General features: G+C 33.0%; 1 protein-coding gene across 1 annotated transcript; it reads left to right on the top strand.

Moving 5' to 3' along the window:
* Positions 1 to 686: 686 nt before the first annotated feature.
* Positions 687 to 7,501, top strand: LOC134725147 (uncharacterized). The gene is made up of 3 exons (XM_063588718.1): positions 687 to 1,081; positions 3,695 to 3,847; positions 6,633 to 7,501. Exons 1-3 carry the CDS (start codon positions 850 to 852, stop codon positions 7,061 to 7,063), a joined length of 816 nt encoding a protein of 271 aa, XP_063444788.1. The 5' UTR covers positions 687 to 849; the 3' UTR covers positions 7,064 to 7,501.
* Positions 7,502 to 15,126: the final 7,625 nt, after the last annotated feature.

The raw sequence follows: 15,126 nt of genomic DNA on the forward strand, positions 1-15,126 counted from the left end.
ATTTTATTTTGATATTACATAGTTTGAAACAATAAAACAATGTGTTTTAATAAAAAAAAAAAAAATTTCTTTCTGATTCATGTACTATCAAACTGATCAGCAAATATGTAGCTAATAATATATACTAATCTAAATCTATAATGTCATATTTATTTGTAGCAAATCAAATATTCGTCTGTCATGTTCATTGTATATGTAAAATTTCCAATAACCTCTTCGTATACACATTAAAAATTTCGAAGTATACTTCAAAAGGACAAGTTTTAATTTTTAATTTAAATTCTAGTTATTTATATTTTAATTTTTACTCATTTTGACTCATTAGTGTTTGATATAGGTATATTAAATGAAAAACAGTATTTTTTATTTATATCATTTGTGTAAAATATTTGCCATTTAAAGTTGAAAATAAAGTATCATTATTTGTTCAAGTATTTTGGAATCTAATAATAGCATCACATAGATTTATTGATTGAAATCGACACATTTGTTCAATAAGTTTTATAAATAAGGCTCTTAGAGAAAGACTACTTTTATATTTATTTATCATTTACAAATGTACAACTTTTCTTCCATAATTAATTCATCAGGCTCCCGAGGGGTACAACATCAGGTCGGAATATTACACCTTTAGTATAGGATTACCTGTGTATTTACCTGCTCATTAGCCGTGACCAATCGTTATTATTAAATCCGCTATAGAATTTTCTGTGTGTAGTTAAAGAGTGTCTATTGTCAAGAGTTGACAAACGGGTAGAGCGCATTCTTATGAGAAGGCGTGCCACTGAAAAACACACTTTCGAAACAGAGGCCGTAAGTCGAACAGGACTACAAGAATAAACAGGAACCATGAGGTGGAGAAATTTATATATAATGATTCTGTGGTTCGCCACTATAGCATTAGTTTTGAAGATTTTAGGATATCTTCTGCCATGGTGGTTTGTGGCTCGTGCAGCAGGATCAACGACGGACCGATTCTTCATTGGAATTGTGTTTGGTCTAGATTGTGCATCTAAAGTCAGTGTATCGAACTGTACAGAATACTCCATGGGAAGTGCTCCTGTTGAAATTGAGTCATTAGGTAAGTGTTATTGTTATTCTGCTGTAAAAAAAAAAGGGGGGGGGGCGTAGTGACAACTGATCACGGTTCATTCGACTTTCAAGTTTGATTTTTTTTTTTTTCATATCAGCCCCTGAGATGGACCTGTCTTGACAGTCTATTTCATTTTGCTTTATATTATTTTGTTATCCATGCTTAAAATTGAGTTGAAAAGACTTATCTTTTCGGCGTTTATTTCTCTATTGATTTTGGTCTGTGTACCCGCAGTGTGTACTATTGTCACCGATTACAGGGTTTCTGTATAAGGATGTGATTTCGATAAATATGATGTTGACATTTTCATTGTCATGGCAAAAAAACTTGCTTGACATATTTTTTAATAAAATTTATTCTTGGTGTAATTATACGAACAGGACAACTAATTTTGGACAGTTCTAATGTAGTGAGTTCTGTTTTCAAATGTCTAGCCCTCGATGTGTAGCCCTAGTGGTTTTAAGGTAGCTAGCAATATTGACTTGTCGTATTAGATTTATTCACGACACTCTTTATTTGCTGATCAATTCTGTTATTTTTTACAGTTTGTTTAAAAGTATATATAACACTCGTACATGTATAGTCTTATGTAATTGAGTTCACATAAATTTATAAATTGCGTAACCCTCTTTCTTGCAATAGATTTTTTTTCGCTTTATTTTCCAATTTATTAGTCGAAAATAACTCCGCACACGTACAAAATATATATCTTCCGCATACCATTTAAATCATTATATACAATACATCTTCTTTTATGCAGGTTTATTAAAGAAAACAATGCCTACCACCAAGTTTAGTCAAATTCAATAGTCAGTGACAAATTGATCGGTTATCATAATTTGTATACTGAATTACAATAAAAACGCAACACATTCCATGAATTTCCAATTTGAAATGGATAAGGAACTTATTTTCAACTCCCTCAGGCAAAAGTGCCCTTAAACAGATTTAGACATGTTTTAATTCAGAACTGAACTTAATTTACTTATATGCAATTTCCAATCATACGATGTTAACACGGAAATTAATTAACAAAATGGAAAAATATAGAAACTTGACAATCAAACCCTACTACTGGCTATCGGTACTGTAGATTCAATAGTTAACAAATATCATCAGCTGTACTCCGAGTTTGAACTCATACACTTAGGTAATGGACCCCATTTCTTCGTTATTTTCTTCTACTTTTGTTTAGTTCATACTCTATATGTTAACCTTTTTATTAGCGTGTTCTTTTCAAACGATACGATACGAAAATAACACTAGTGTATACATGATGGAAAATAAGAACAGAGGGCATCCTTTTTTTTTTTTTAATCGCAAGGATAAGAAAAAGAAACAAATTAACTGACAATAGGTAAACTATAAGTGAAAATAATTAAAACAAAATAGGAAAAAGGGTGCTAAAAACCCCGAGGTTTTGAATAACAATATAAAACAAAGGTCCAATTGTATCTGCCGTAATGATAGTCAGTCATTGGGTGTGACACTGTTTATAATAGTTTAATAGACCAAGAATGCATATATTACAATTAAAGACATGTTCTATAAACCTATAGCCCATCGCAACATTACATAAACTATATCTACAGGGTCCAATGGTAATTATTCATTGATGGTTAAATGTTCATCCTTAAGCCAAATGGAGTTTGATGACTGTAAATAACAACGTAATGTTACAGATAGTTGCTAGGTTGACAAAAGTTTATAAGGATGCATTTGGCATATTTTCAATGAAAATAACACGTCATCATCAATTGGCTGAGTTAACTGATAAAAAGAAGAGAAAAAGAAAACAAAGAAAAATCAACACACGAACACGATTATTTATTTAAGCGTCTGGGCCTACATGTATATGTTGTATTAGCCGTGTAAAGGGGTTTCCAAGAAAACAAGCAATAGATTTGTTTCAGTGATATTTACACCGATTTTAAAAACACCATCGAAAATTCATCATCATACAATAAAGCAACAGTCACAAGTGTTTTCACATTTTATCAGTTAATGAATGGTTCATCGAGGCATGTGATCTATCGATTTACAGCGATAACTAGTAGAATATCTATCAAGCATTCATGAACAACTCGGTAGAGTTTAGAACTCCTCAAACATTCTATATGTAACTGCGAGAAAGAGTTTTTAAAAGTAATACCATGTTTCTGTGATCTTAACCAGAGGATGAAATTTTAAAGGTTTATGTTTACTGCTTGTATATGCATGTATGTATCTTGTCTACTGCTGCTATTCGCATATAAAATATTGTTCTTCAATTTAGCATTCTATGAGCATTGTCAGTAAAAAGGTCATTCCTTTTGGGGAACTTTCTATTTCATAAAACGAAAAGAAATGTGCTTACGTTTGTTATGAAATTTTGGTATGAATTTATTCGGCATAACTTTTATGAATTTTCGGTACTCAATGCACTTCACCTTTGTACGCAGGGACGGCATCAAAACTTCACTGTATAGACGAAACGCGCGTCTGGCGTATCAAATTATAAACCTGGTACATTTTATAACTTACTCCTAATGAAGGACTTGTCGACCTTACCTTTCCTTGATTTTATGTCGTGCTAAAATTTGTTTATCCTTTTCATTTTAGTGGAGTCTGCCTCAATGCTGACGTTGCAGATAGCGATGTCTGTCAACTTGGGCCTCCTGTTTATTGCCTGTATGATCATTGTCGGTTCCTCTGTTACCAAGACTTATAACCAGGGACTGATGGTCTTGGCTGGCACACTAGTAGCATTTTCGTGTAAGTATTTAATGTTAAAATTAGTGACGAGAATGTTGCCACACTATACACGTGATTGTAAGAAACGGATGAAATTAACATTCTAAGATAAATGAGCTTTATAAACAACATTACCACAAAATGTTTAGAATATAATGCCACTTTTTTGTCTTGCCAGTTGAAACACGCATCCAAAGAACATTCAGCAAGAAAACTCGAAATCCTTTTTACGTTAAGGTCAGAGTCGAATGCACCTTGTCACTAACAACCTCAGAGTTGACATGGTAGTGATTCCTGTAGATGGACTTCTTAGAAAACTCGACCACTAAGCCACTTAATACTTACATGCAGTTAATGTTCATCTATACAAAATGTAGAATTTGACCTCAATTACAGCCGATTACATTTAGTGTGTAGGTGATGGTAATATCATTGGTTAGCTTGTTTGTTAGCTAAACCGTGAAGTAATAATTAGGTAATGTATACTACCCTCCTTTCGAATAAGTCTAGTCATAAAGACAGATAGAATGGTTATCTATCGGAGTAGTTTATTTTTGCACTCAATGCAATCGGCTGTAAAGGTTCAGTTTCGTTGGATTCTATAAGAAATGTGTCAGCTTTATATATGATTATGATTGTAAGCTGAACATGCTTTTCTGACAGTGTTAATCTGATCTTGACAAATTTTCATTAATTATTGAATCATTTTTTTTAAAGTTAAGTACAACTTTGTGCAATCCTTTAATCTTTATGACTTTCAATATATAATATTTTAGAATCAATATTTTAACAGGCGATATATTTTAGAGTGTGCACTCGATCATGTTGTTTAATGATTTGTGTATACGTTGCGTTTGAGATAAAGCATGAGTGTCAAGTCATTTGTATTGCGATGTGGATGAACTGTGCCAATGCATATTAATATCACACATTTGTAACTTTACGGTTTTGAATAGGATTGAGTGATAGGTTTATAAAGCTCCAACAACTGCAGAAAAATGTTCATTCCATTAACAAAAACGGAACATCAAATGGAGGTCTTATAAAAAAGAAGATGTGGTATGATTGCCAATGAGACAACTATCCACAAAATACCAAAATGACACAAACATTTACAACTATAGGTTACCTTACGGCCTTCAACAATGAGCAAAGCCCATACCGCATAGTCAGCTATAAAAGGCCCCGATAAGACAATGTAAAACAATTTAAACGAGAAAACTAAATAATAAGTCTTGAGAAGTTCCATAATTTTTGTATTCGAAATTTTGTTAAGCCATTTTTCTCTATATCTTTCCATTAATTTTTTTATTCTTTATCAAATTGGCCTTTTTATCACAATTCTTTATTTTTTGTTATATTCTCTATTTTGTTGGCCCATTTGTCTGTACTCTTGGTCCTTTATACTCTAATCTACAGACCACACTGTAGTCCGAGATTACTCTGACGTCCAAAGGCTGTTTTTCCAGACAAGCTGTGCCGTAGTGGGACAAAACCGCCGTTGGAAGTCAGAGTAATCTCGGACTAACCCCACTCAGACCCTCATAAATATCGAGGGAGAAATATCTATTACAAATTTGAAAAGAAAAGTGTTTACGTTTGTTATGAATTTTTAGTATGAAGTTAACCTTGAGAAATCTAAAAGCAAAGCAAGTTTTGTATTTTTAAACTACATGGATTTGTCATCTCGAGGAAAGACAGTGGTATCGAAATATGATCAGCTTCTTCTTCAAACGACACGCATTCCGTTTTTTTGGGGAAGAAGTCTCTGAATTTACTGCAAAAAAGGCATTATATTGACTGAACTCCGTTTCTTTACAAATGTTGTTTTAAAGGTTTTTACCAAACTTTTTAGTAGTTATTCAGGTATTGTATTTATGTATGTAAAATATCAGGTTGCACTATAAATAAATCACATTATATTGCTTTATAAATGCACATCAGTTTACTAGTACTATCTCATTTGAATGCTCGCGTTCGTCATCCTTTTAAGACATAAATTAAAGTCTAAAATACTATTCACTCTTCATTTGGAGACTCAAGACAATTCTTCCACATTTTGGAAAGAAACAAAAATCCTGTCAAAGAAAAAGTACACAGCTTATTTAGGGTTAGAGAAAGATTTGTTTTAGTGTTTCAAAAAGGAACCCCTTATTTGTTATGAGGCAGAAATGCATGTGTCAATATAATGTCATTTTTCCAGCAGTTTACGTTATGGTTGCCTTTTTTACCGATAATAAAATAATTGTTATTAGGTAGACTTTATATATAAGCTTCTTAAAGAAATGACAGGAATCTAGAGTTATCATTAATTTCTGCTTTCCTCCATATGTAGTTGATGTAAAATTTGACGACTTTGGTCCATTCCCTATAATACTCAAAATTTGGCGACTATGATGACTTCATCTATCCCAATGAATTTGTAATGAAGTATACCTAACATACAGCTACGTCTGCATTGTATCTGGACTTGCTTCTAGAAATTGAAGGGGCGGTTGGGGACTTAGCCTTGCGTCAAAACAGATGATAATAATTTTCCAATTGTGAATGTTCTATTTCTGTGTTTGCAACGTTTCAACAGCACCTGCATGCAGAGAATAGATCTCAAAGTTGACACGATATTCAGGGTCTTGTGATGCCTATCATGATTTCTGTGGTTGGTGGTTACTGCTTGCAAGAAAGCTATTGCATCAACAATGCTAAGAGCTGTAATTGAAGTTTATTACGGACGCCATCATTGTTTGGCTGTCAATGCTCTCTTAATCTGCCTCTGAAAAGTCAATACATATGTTATTTCTGCTTTCAGGTGTGGCTTACTGCGTGAGTTTGGGATTTTTCATCTACATCCATATCAACGACATCAAGAAAATTGAAACATACGAGTACAACGCCACCAACTTCCCATGGTCGATGTTGGTTACTTCAGTAGCAGCGCTCTTCCTTTTTGCCACGTTGATTCTACTGGTCATTGCTCTTTGTAGATGGCGCGACGATGACGAAGATAGTCTCGTTAGCTATGACGAGAGAAAGATTGTCGATAATTATCCAGGTGAAACAAGATACATGACATATGACAACCCTAACCAAAAACAATACATGATGGAGCGTCCGATGGTTCATTCGGGTAACAGCAGAGGTTACAGGTATGCAGTTGACTCGCCGAGGTCACAAATGCAAGCAATTACGTATCCTGCTGAAACTATGTATAGACCGTACTCCGCTTCTAGGAGATACTAGACCAATGATAGTACTGATTTTGGGTTCCACGTGGGGGTTTCAGTGACCAATGATAGTGCTGATTTGAGGTTTCAGTTCATAAAACTCCTTAATTAATTATAAAGGATATTAACAGTTAACATTGTTATCAAGTTTATTATGTATATAAGTTTATGGAAGTTCAGATAACAGATCGTAACATTATGGTGCAGTTTCTCCCGAGAACCGGCAACCAGTCAAGTACTTTTAAAGTCCATACGAACAACAAAGACCTCGTTATCTACTTGCATAAATAAAATAATGTATATATCCTACATTAATCCTAGTCGTAATACTCACCCATAAGCATAATATATTTAAAATTATATTTATCGTTAACCTTCGGTATGTTTGTACTTCATGACATTTCGTATTATAGCAACAACAATCACCATTTTGCAATAAACACTTCTATATAAAGATGGGCGTTGAAGTTTTATTCTATAAGATCAAACGGATTCATATTAACTTTAAGAAAAGAAGTTACAAAAATTACGATAAAATAAATAACCAAAAGACGTATACATGATATAGTGAACAGCAAGAAAAAGTCAGCATACTGAATTTTAAACAGTTTACCGGTGTTTACTTTATTTACTAGTCAAGTCGTCCTAATCAGAGCAGACTATTCTTAATATCGCAATCTCTTAATTAAACCGAATCGAACAATTTATTGACTATTTAACAGATAATATAAAAAGATGTGGTATAATTACCATTGAGACAACTTTCTGCAATAGACCAAAGGACACAAAAAATATTATTTATAGGTCACCATCGGCCTTCAACAATGCGCAAAGCCCATACAGCGTTATCCGCTATCAATAAAAGGCCCCGATATGACAAATGTAAAACAATTTAAGAGAAAAAAAACGGCATAACTTATGAACAAAATAACGAGAAAAAATATGTAACACAGCAACAAACGACAACAACCTGATTTGGGACAGGGGCATTCAGAAAGTGCCGGGGTTTCACAGAGACTTTCAAAGTTCTGGAATCAACACTTAATTCTCAAAATAACAAAAACAACAAAATATATTCACGTACAAGAATCCTGACTTCGACAACGCAATTTTGCTTTTTGTTTAGAACTCAACTTTTCTCACTTTATTTCATACCGAACAATAGGAAAATTACTTGACTCAATAATAAAGGTATACAGAAAGCAAGAACACAAAAACGAACAAAACAAAACAAAAGGAAACAATTTGAATAATACGTCTATTGTCATCCAGGGAGTTGATTACAAATGTATTGCCATTTCTTATGTGTTTATATTTGCGTTCAATAATATGTATTAACAGCTGATTGGGACTCTTGTAATATTTCAGCTCATTTCGGTTGTTTTTCTTTTCTTTCGAGCAGCATTAACTTGGTTTACATTCTTAAATACTGTATGAACTTCGATTTTTTTTAAAATTCTTATATAGTATTAGAAAATCCGACATGGTAGCACTAAGTACCCTCTCTTTATGCCATCGTTTTGTTGTGTACATGTTTATTCTTTCAAGTTTAAAACTCCTTTTCGATCGAATTATTTGACAATCCTTTTTTTCCTTGTGCGTCTTAAATGTTTATTGATTTTTAATTTTTGATACTTTATCATTTTTAAGCGGTTTAAACTATTTCTGTGTCATTTTGTGCAAGCCAAATATGAAATGCTGAAATGAAGAAAAACGAATTTACATCGTTTTTAACCAAAAGCTTTTTTTCCTGGATCATTCTAGTATAGAGACATTATGAAGAGATGACAATTTGAAAAGTGAACATATTTGGAGGTAAAAAACCAAAACAGTCGTTATAATAAAATAAAACTCTACCCTGACACTAACCGGCTTCCGTACAAAACACATAAAACCACCATCTGAATAAAACCTGTCTAAAAGGGGTTGGCAACGTACTTCTTCTGGAACTTTTAAAATCACAACCGGTTATTTAATTGGGGGTGACTTTTGTTCAGTCTTATGATTTGTAGACTTGCTCGCTTCTAAATTATTGCCATGGCGTTGTTTGTTTTTGTTTAAATAATGAGTTGGAATGTCCGGGTGTTATTTTGATAGCTTTTGCATCTGTTGGATATGTGATAGAATTTTCATGTAAACATTTATCGATTGCATACACACAATGTATGTAAAAAAAACCTTACCAATGAAAAAGCACTAAGTACAACTTAAATGAAACTGTAGCAAAAGTATGTATATGTTCCAGACCGTATGAGTTTTTGGACCGTACGCGTACGGTCCGGACTATATACGTATACTCGTACGGTCCGACCATACGCGTACGGTCGGACCGTATGAGTATACGTGTACGGTCCAGCTGACCATACATGTTTTGGGATCATACGGGTTAAATTTAAACAAATATTTATCATAATCTGTATTTTTAGTTACACAAATTCTTATTATTACAATTAGATGGATTCAGTAAATAAGCGAACAATTGAAATTAAATATTTGTTTAATTTTATATCCGTGAATCCTATTTTGCTACTCTGGCCCAAGGTGAGACTTGCTTCCACAAGGAACGTCATATTTGTTTTACATTAACAAGTTTTGTTCATGCATGTTCCTATGCATATGCATTTTTGTAAAGTTTCTGAATATTCTAAAACAATTGTCCTCCCACATTATGTTTTCTTCTGATAACTTCAACTACAAGGAGCATAATGGGGAGCAATTATTGAAATATATTAAATCAGTTAAAATATTACGTTTTTATTTCAATTACTATTGAACTTTTTATATTAATTTGAGATATAAGATATGTTGATCTGTTATACATTTGTATCTATTTAACTTAAACAACTTCTTAATGTTAATCAGATCACACCGTACGCGTACAGTCCGACCGTATGCGTATTGTCCAGACCGTACGCGTACGGTCCAAATACTCATACGGTCTGGAACATATATACGTCCCGTCTGGGGAAAATATCTTGATACTAGTAGTTATTCTCATCAAATTTTCACAATAAAACTGTAGAATATATTGTTACTGGGGTCTATTTGTAACAAATTGTATACTATAAAATACACCTTTACCATGGGGACAAGTGCGTCATCAAAACTAGGTAAAAGTAATATTATATACAATTGTAGTACAACTTAAAACAAGATGCATGGTTACAAAAATTTTAAAAGTGTAATAATTGCATTATCGCTAAAATAAAATAATGCATTGGCTATGACGTAAAAGTGCATTGCAATAATCATTTCATATCTATATGAAATCATTCTCTTCCATGAAAAGACATATTAAAAAACTCAAAATTTAAACCCAAAACTTGTGCACACATGCAATGCATAGCATTATAAAGTTGAAAATGTTGTCAAGCAAAAATAAATGTTCCTCTTCAAGGCGGGACATGCAAAATACCCAGCTCCAGGGAAAATTCAAACAGGAAAGTCCCTTATCCAATAGCAAAATCAAAATCTTAAACACCTCAAAAGGATGGCAAAAAACTAGCATTTTAAAAATCATTCGTTGGAGCATTGCATTGATATTGGTAGACCATTCATTTTTGTCAAAATAGTTAGCCTCGTCAGTTTAGGATAATTTCCCCCACTTTATATTGAAAGCTCTCAAGTAACGTGAAGAATATGTATTTAACATTTTTGAAATAGTTAAAGTAATATAATTACACTTTACATTGAGTTATAATAAACAGCTTCGCCACGAGCGCATGATACGCCCTTCGTCTTATGTGTGAAGTTTTATGCAATTATCGTAAATATTTTGTGAGATACGGTGCGACATGTGAAAACCTACTTTTTCTTCTTCTTTTTTTTTTACAAAAAACCTCAACAACTCTTAAACAAAATTTTGAATCATCACCAAAATGTATACAGATCTTAAGGGTAATATAACTAAGAAGTGTGTAAAAGTTTAAGCAATAATCATTTTGGGTTTTTGAGATATGGTGCGACATGTGACCCCCCCCCCCTTTTTATACAAAAAAGTCAATAACTATAAAATGAAATTTTGAATCATCACCAAAAAGTACTCAGATCATTAGATTAAGATAACTAAGAAGTGTGTAAAGTTTTAAGCAATAATCATAAATCGTTTTTTGAGATACGGCGCGACATGTGAAAAACACACCCTTTGTTTCAGTTATAAAATCCCGTAACTCAAAAAGTTTAAATCTAATTTCACTAAAAAGTATACAATTCGTTTGACCATAATAGGAAACATGAAATTTGGATAAGTGGTTCTCAAGTTACAGTGCGACATGTGGACGCCGGACAGATCGACGGACATATAGGCGAACGCCGGTCATTTGTATACCATAATACTACGTCCTGTCGAAATTTTGACGGACGTATTAAAACGGGATGCGTTTATTTTAATCAGGATCAAAATTAAACTAAAATGCTTATCTTATATTAAAAAATAAATATTTATTGAAATTACTGCCTAAAAGCGGAATTTGATGAGACTGTTATTAAAGTGAGAGGGTTAGCGCTATAGAACCAGGTTTAATCCACCATTTTCTACATTTGAAAATGCCTGTACCAAGTCAGGAATATGACAGTTCTTGTCCATTCGTTTTTGATGCGTTTTGTTTTTTGATTTTGCCATGTGATTATGGACTTTCCAAATTGATTTTCCTTTGAGTTCAGTATTTTTGTGATTTTACTTTTTTCTTTCAAGTTAGTATGCTTACTTTCTACTTTTTTATGATCTTATAATTTGATTGTTTTGAGTAAAACTGTAAGACTAGTATGTTATTTGGCTTTCAACTAGATTTTAGTAATTGCGATTAGTTCCATGATCGGCTTTTTATCATTTTATCATTTTGTTAATCGTTTTCGTCAAATTCGTGATGAAAACTTATCTGATGAGTATAGTTGATCCTTCTCCGTTGATCATTTTATAGTTTGTTCTATTGTAACATACTTTTACACCACTCATGGGCGGATACAGAAATGTTCATAAGAGGGAGAAGGGCACTGATTACTTGAGAGTGGCCCGCTTCAGTCGTGCTTCGGTGACTCCCTATGTAATAAACCGAATCTTCCCACAACAGGGGGTTGTGGGCAGTCCCCCACTGAATATAGCAATGTAGAACTCTGAGTTTGCTATGCTCATAATAGCTCTTGAAATGTTATACATCTATTCATCCAAGACTCTAGCATATTTTTTATATAGTAAAACGGTAACCGTATAATGAGTCTATAATACGGTATTTTTTCTCTTTGTCGAAGGAATAGGGTAACACATACTTTTCGTTTGGTTGTCTTATAAATTATAAACTATACTTAAAACTATATGACATGTTGAATATTATAGGTGGGAGTTTATCTTTTGTGTGATTTTCAAATAGATAACAAAGGTCGTGATCAATTTTGAAACACATTTAAGAAACACTAAGCTTAATCTTTAAACTGTATTTCTTACAAATCTAGAAATGCAATTTAAAAAACCGCAAGGAGAATTTGGAATATACAGAAAAATACATTTAAATATAGTTTCCTACTAATATATATATATTTATAATGTGATTCATTATAAGTATATACCATATAAGTTTTCAAGGTCAGTTCTTTGTTAGTAATCTGTTTAAATAGCCATATCAAAATTTAACATAGTTTTTAACCTCGTATATTAAGTTCAAACAAAAACAAAAACTCAACAGTTCCCGCTATATGCTTGCACGTGACAACATGTATTTCATTCATAAATATTGGAAAATTTCACATCAGAATTTTTGGACAAAAATGCTCGTTAAATTAAATCCCGATTTTAGGAAATCATTTTTTTTTTAAATACAGACTCTTTACAGCTTGCTGTTCGGTTTGAGCATAGGCTCCGTTTTAAAGACCGACTGGTTTAGTTAAGTCAATTTCAAAGAAAAAAATACATTTACTTGTCTATGAAACTTCTGAAATAAACAATGAAACAATTTTCAACAAGTGAAACTGCGAGCTACTGCTCACTGATGATACCCCCGCCGCAAGTGGATAATATTAATAGTGTAAACATATGCAAGTGTTCGGTAAACAGGAAGTTGTCGAGTGATGAATCTGAAAAGCATCACACGGTATAGCTGACTTATATAAATCCTGAAACCAAATTTCCAGAAATCCTTGTATTGTAGTTCCTGAGAAACTTTGCTATCATGTGTAAAATCATACAAGTGTTCGGTAAACAGGAAGTCGATGAATGATGAATCTGAAAACGCATCGCACGGTATGACTGACATATATAAATGTTGATACCAAATTAAAGAAAGGGTGGATGTGTAGTTCCTGAGAAAAATGTGACGAAAGTTTCATGGGACGGACTGACTGACGGACGGACGGACGGACGGTACGACGGACGGACGGACGGACGGACGGACGGACGGACCGGCGGACTGACAGACAGAGGTAAAACCGTATGCCCCCTTTTTTCAAAGCGGGGGTATAATTACAAAGAAACAAAATATTCTATTCATTCTTTGTTTTATATGCTGTTTTGCTTTCCGTTGCCGGTATCAAATTAGGTCATTGACACGTACAAGGAGATTGTACGATCGATGTGGAAAAGTCGCTTTAGTCCGTTTCAAAGAAATAGTTTCCTGTTAAACAAATGAAACATTCAGGGAAAATACATGAACAACTTATCATGAAGCATCTTGTGTAGACCTATAGTAACCCATTTGCTTCTACTTTAACGTACGTATCGAATAAAGACTTTGATAAAGAAAAAGTTATTAATACATTTCTGTGTCATGTAGATGTCAATTTATTTAATCTATGTGTTTTGTTTGTAAAAAATACTCTTAAATTCACCTTAAACGGACACTAAATAAGACATTAGACATTAATTAACATATATATATATAAGGAGATGTGGTATGATTGCCAATGACGTACACCTATCCACCAGCGTTCAAATAACGAATATAAAAGCAATTATAGGTTACTGTACGGTCTTAAACAACGAAAAAAACATACTGTATGGTCAGCTGTAAAATAAAAAAAATTGTGTTCAACAATTAAAACGAGAAAAATGATGGCATAATTTCATACAGACACTTAACAAAAATAATCCCTGATTAACAGGTTCCGGACTTTTAAACAGCTAAGAATGTGGCAGGGTTAAATATGTTTGTAAGTGCTCAATCCTCCCCATACCTTGGATAGTGCATCTGCTTCATCGTTTATCAACTGTGTTATATGTGGACATAAACAACATATGGAGTAGGATATGCTTACCCTTCTGGAGCACCTGAGATCGCCCCAAGTTTTTGGTGGGGTTCGTGTTGTTAAGTCTTTAGTTTTCTATGTTGTGTCATGTGTACTATTATTTGTCTGCTTGTCTTTTTCATTTTTAGCCATGGCATTGTCGGGTTATTTCCGATCTATGAGTTTGAATATCCCTCTGGTATCTTTACCCTCTTTTCGGATAACTTGAATCAAAGAATCAATGAGTTTACATGGAGTTTACATGGATCACATCTAAAATTTACAGGCTTTATAAAAAACATCACTATACAATTTAGATGTATTTAGGTATAGCTGTACGAATTTTCAAGTTTAAAAAGCAGGCTAATTGTAATGACAACGGAAAAAGAACTGCAGTAAGTTTTCAAAATGTTGCATTACAAAATTTAATGACAAGATAGAGACCATTCAAAAAGTAAACATTTGTGTATAGGAATATTGTCATTATTGATCTCCAGTAAAACAGTTTGTGCATTATTTATGTAATATTCATACTGTGATTATACACTTCTTTTTTGCAGATTGTATGTTATTTGAATGATACTGATGCAATTTGTGGTGCATGCAATGGAGGACGTTTGTTTTGTTTTATCATGTTTGTAATAAATATTAAAGATGGTTACTGTGCCTAACAGTCTCTATAATGGTGTTTGTCTTTATTAAAACAGAAATGAATTCATTTTCAGTCAAACATTTGAGACATATGTATTTACTTATCATGGTTGGTATTAGGGTATCATGAGAAAATTGGAAGTCAAGAGTACATTAGGTAAGGTTGTTTTTTTTTTTAAATAAAAGTTCTACTGGTACAACCAAAATTCCAAACCA

The sequence above is a fragment of the Mytilus trossulus genome, chromosome 7, assembly GCF_036588685.1.
Source record: "Mytilus trossulus isolate FHL-02 chromosome 7, PNRI_Mtr1.1.1.hap1, whole genome shotgun sequence".
NCBI classification, from domain to species: Eukaryota; Metazoa; Mollusca; class Bivalvia; order Mytilida; family Mytilidae; genus Mytilus; species Mytilus trossulus.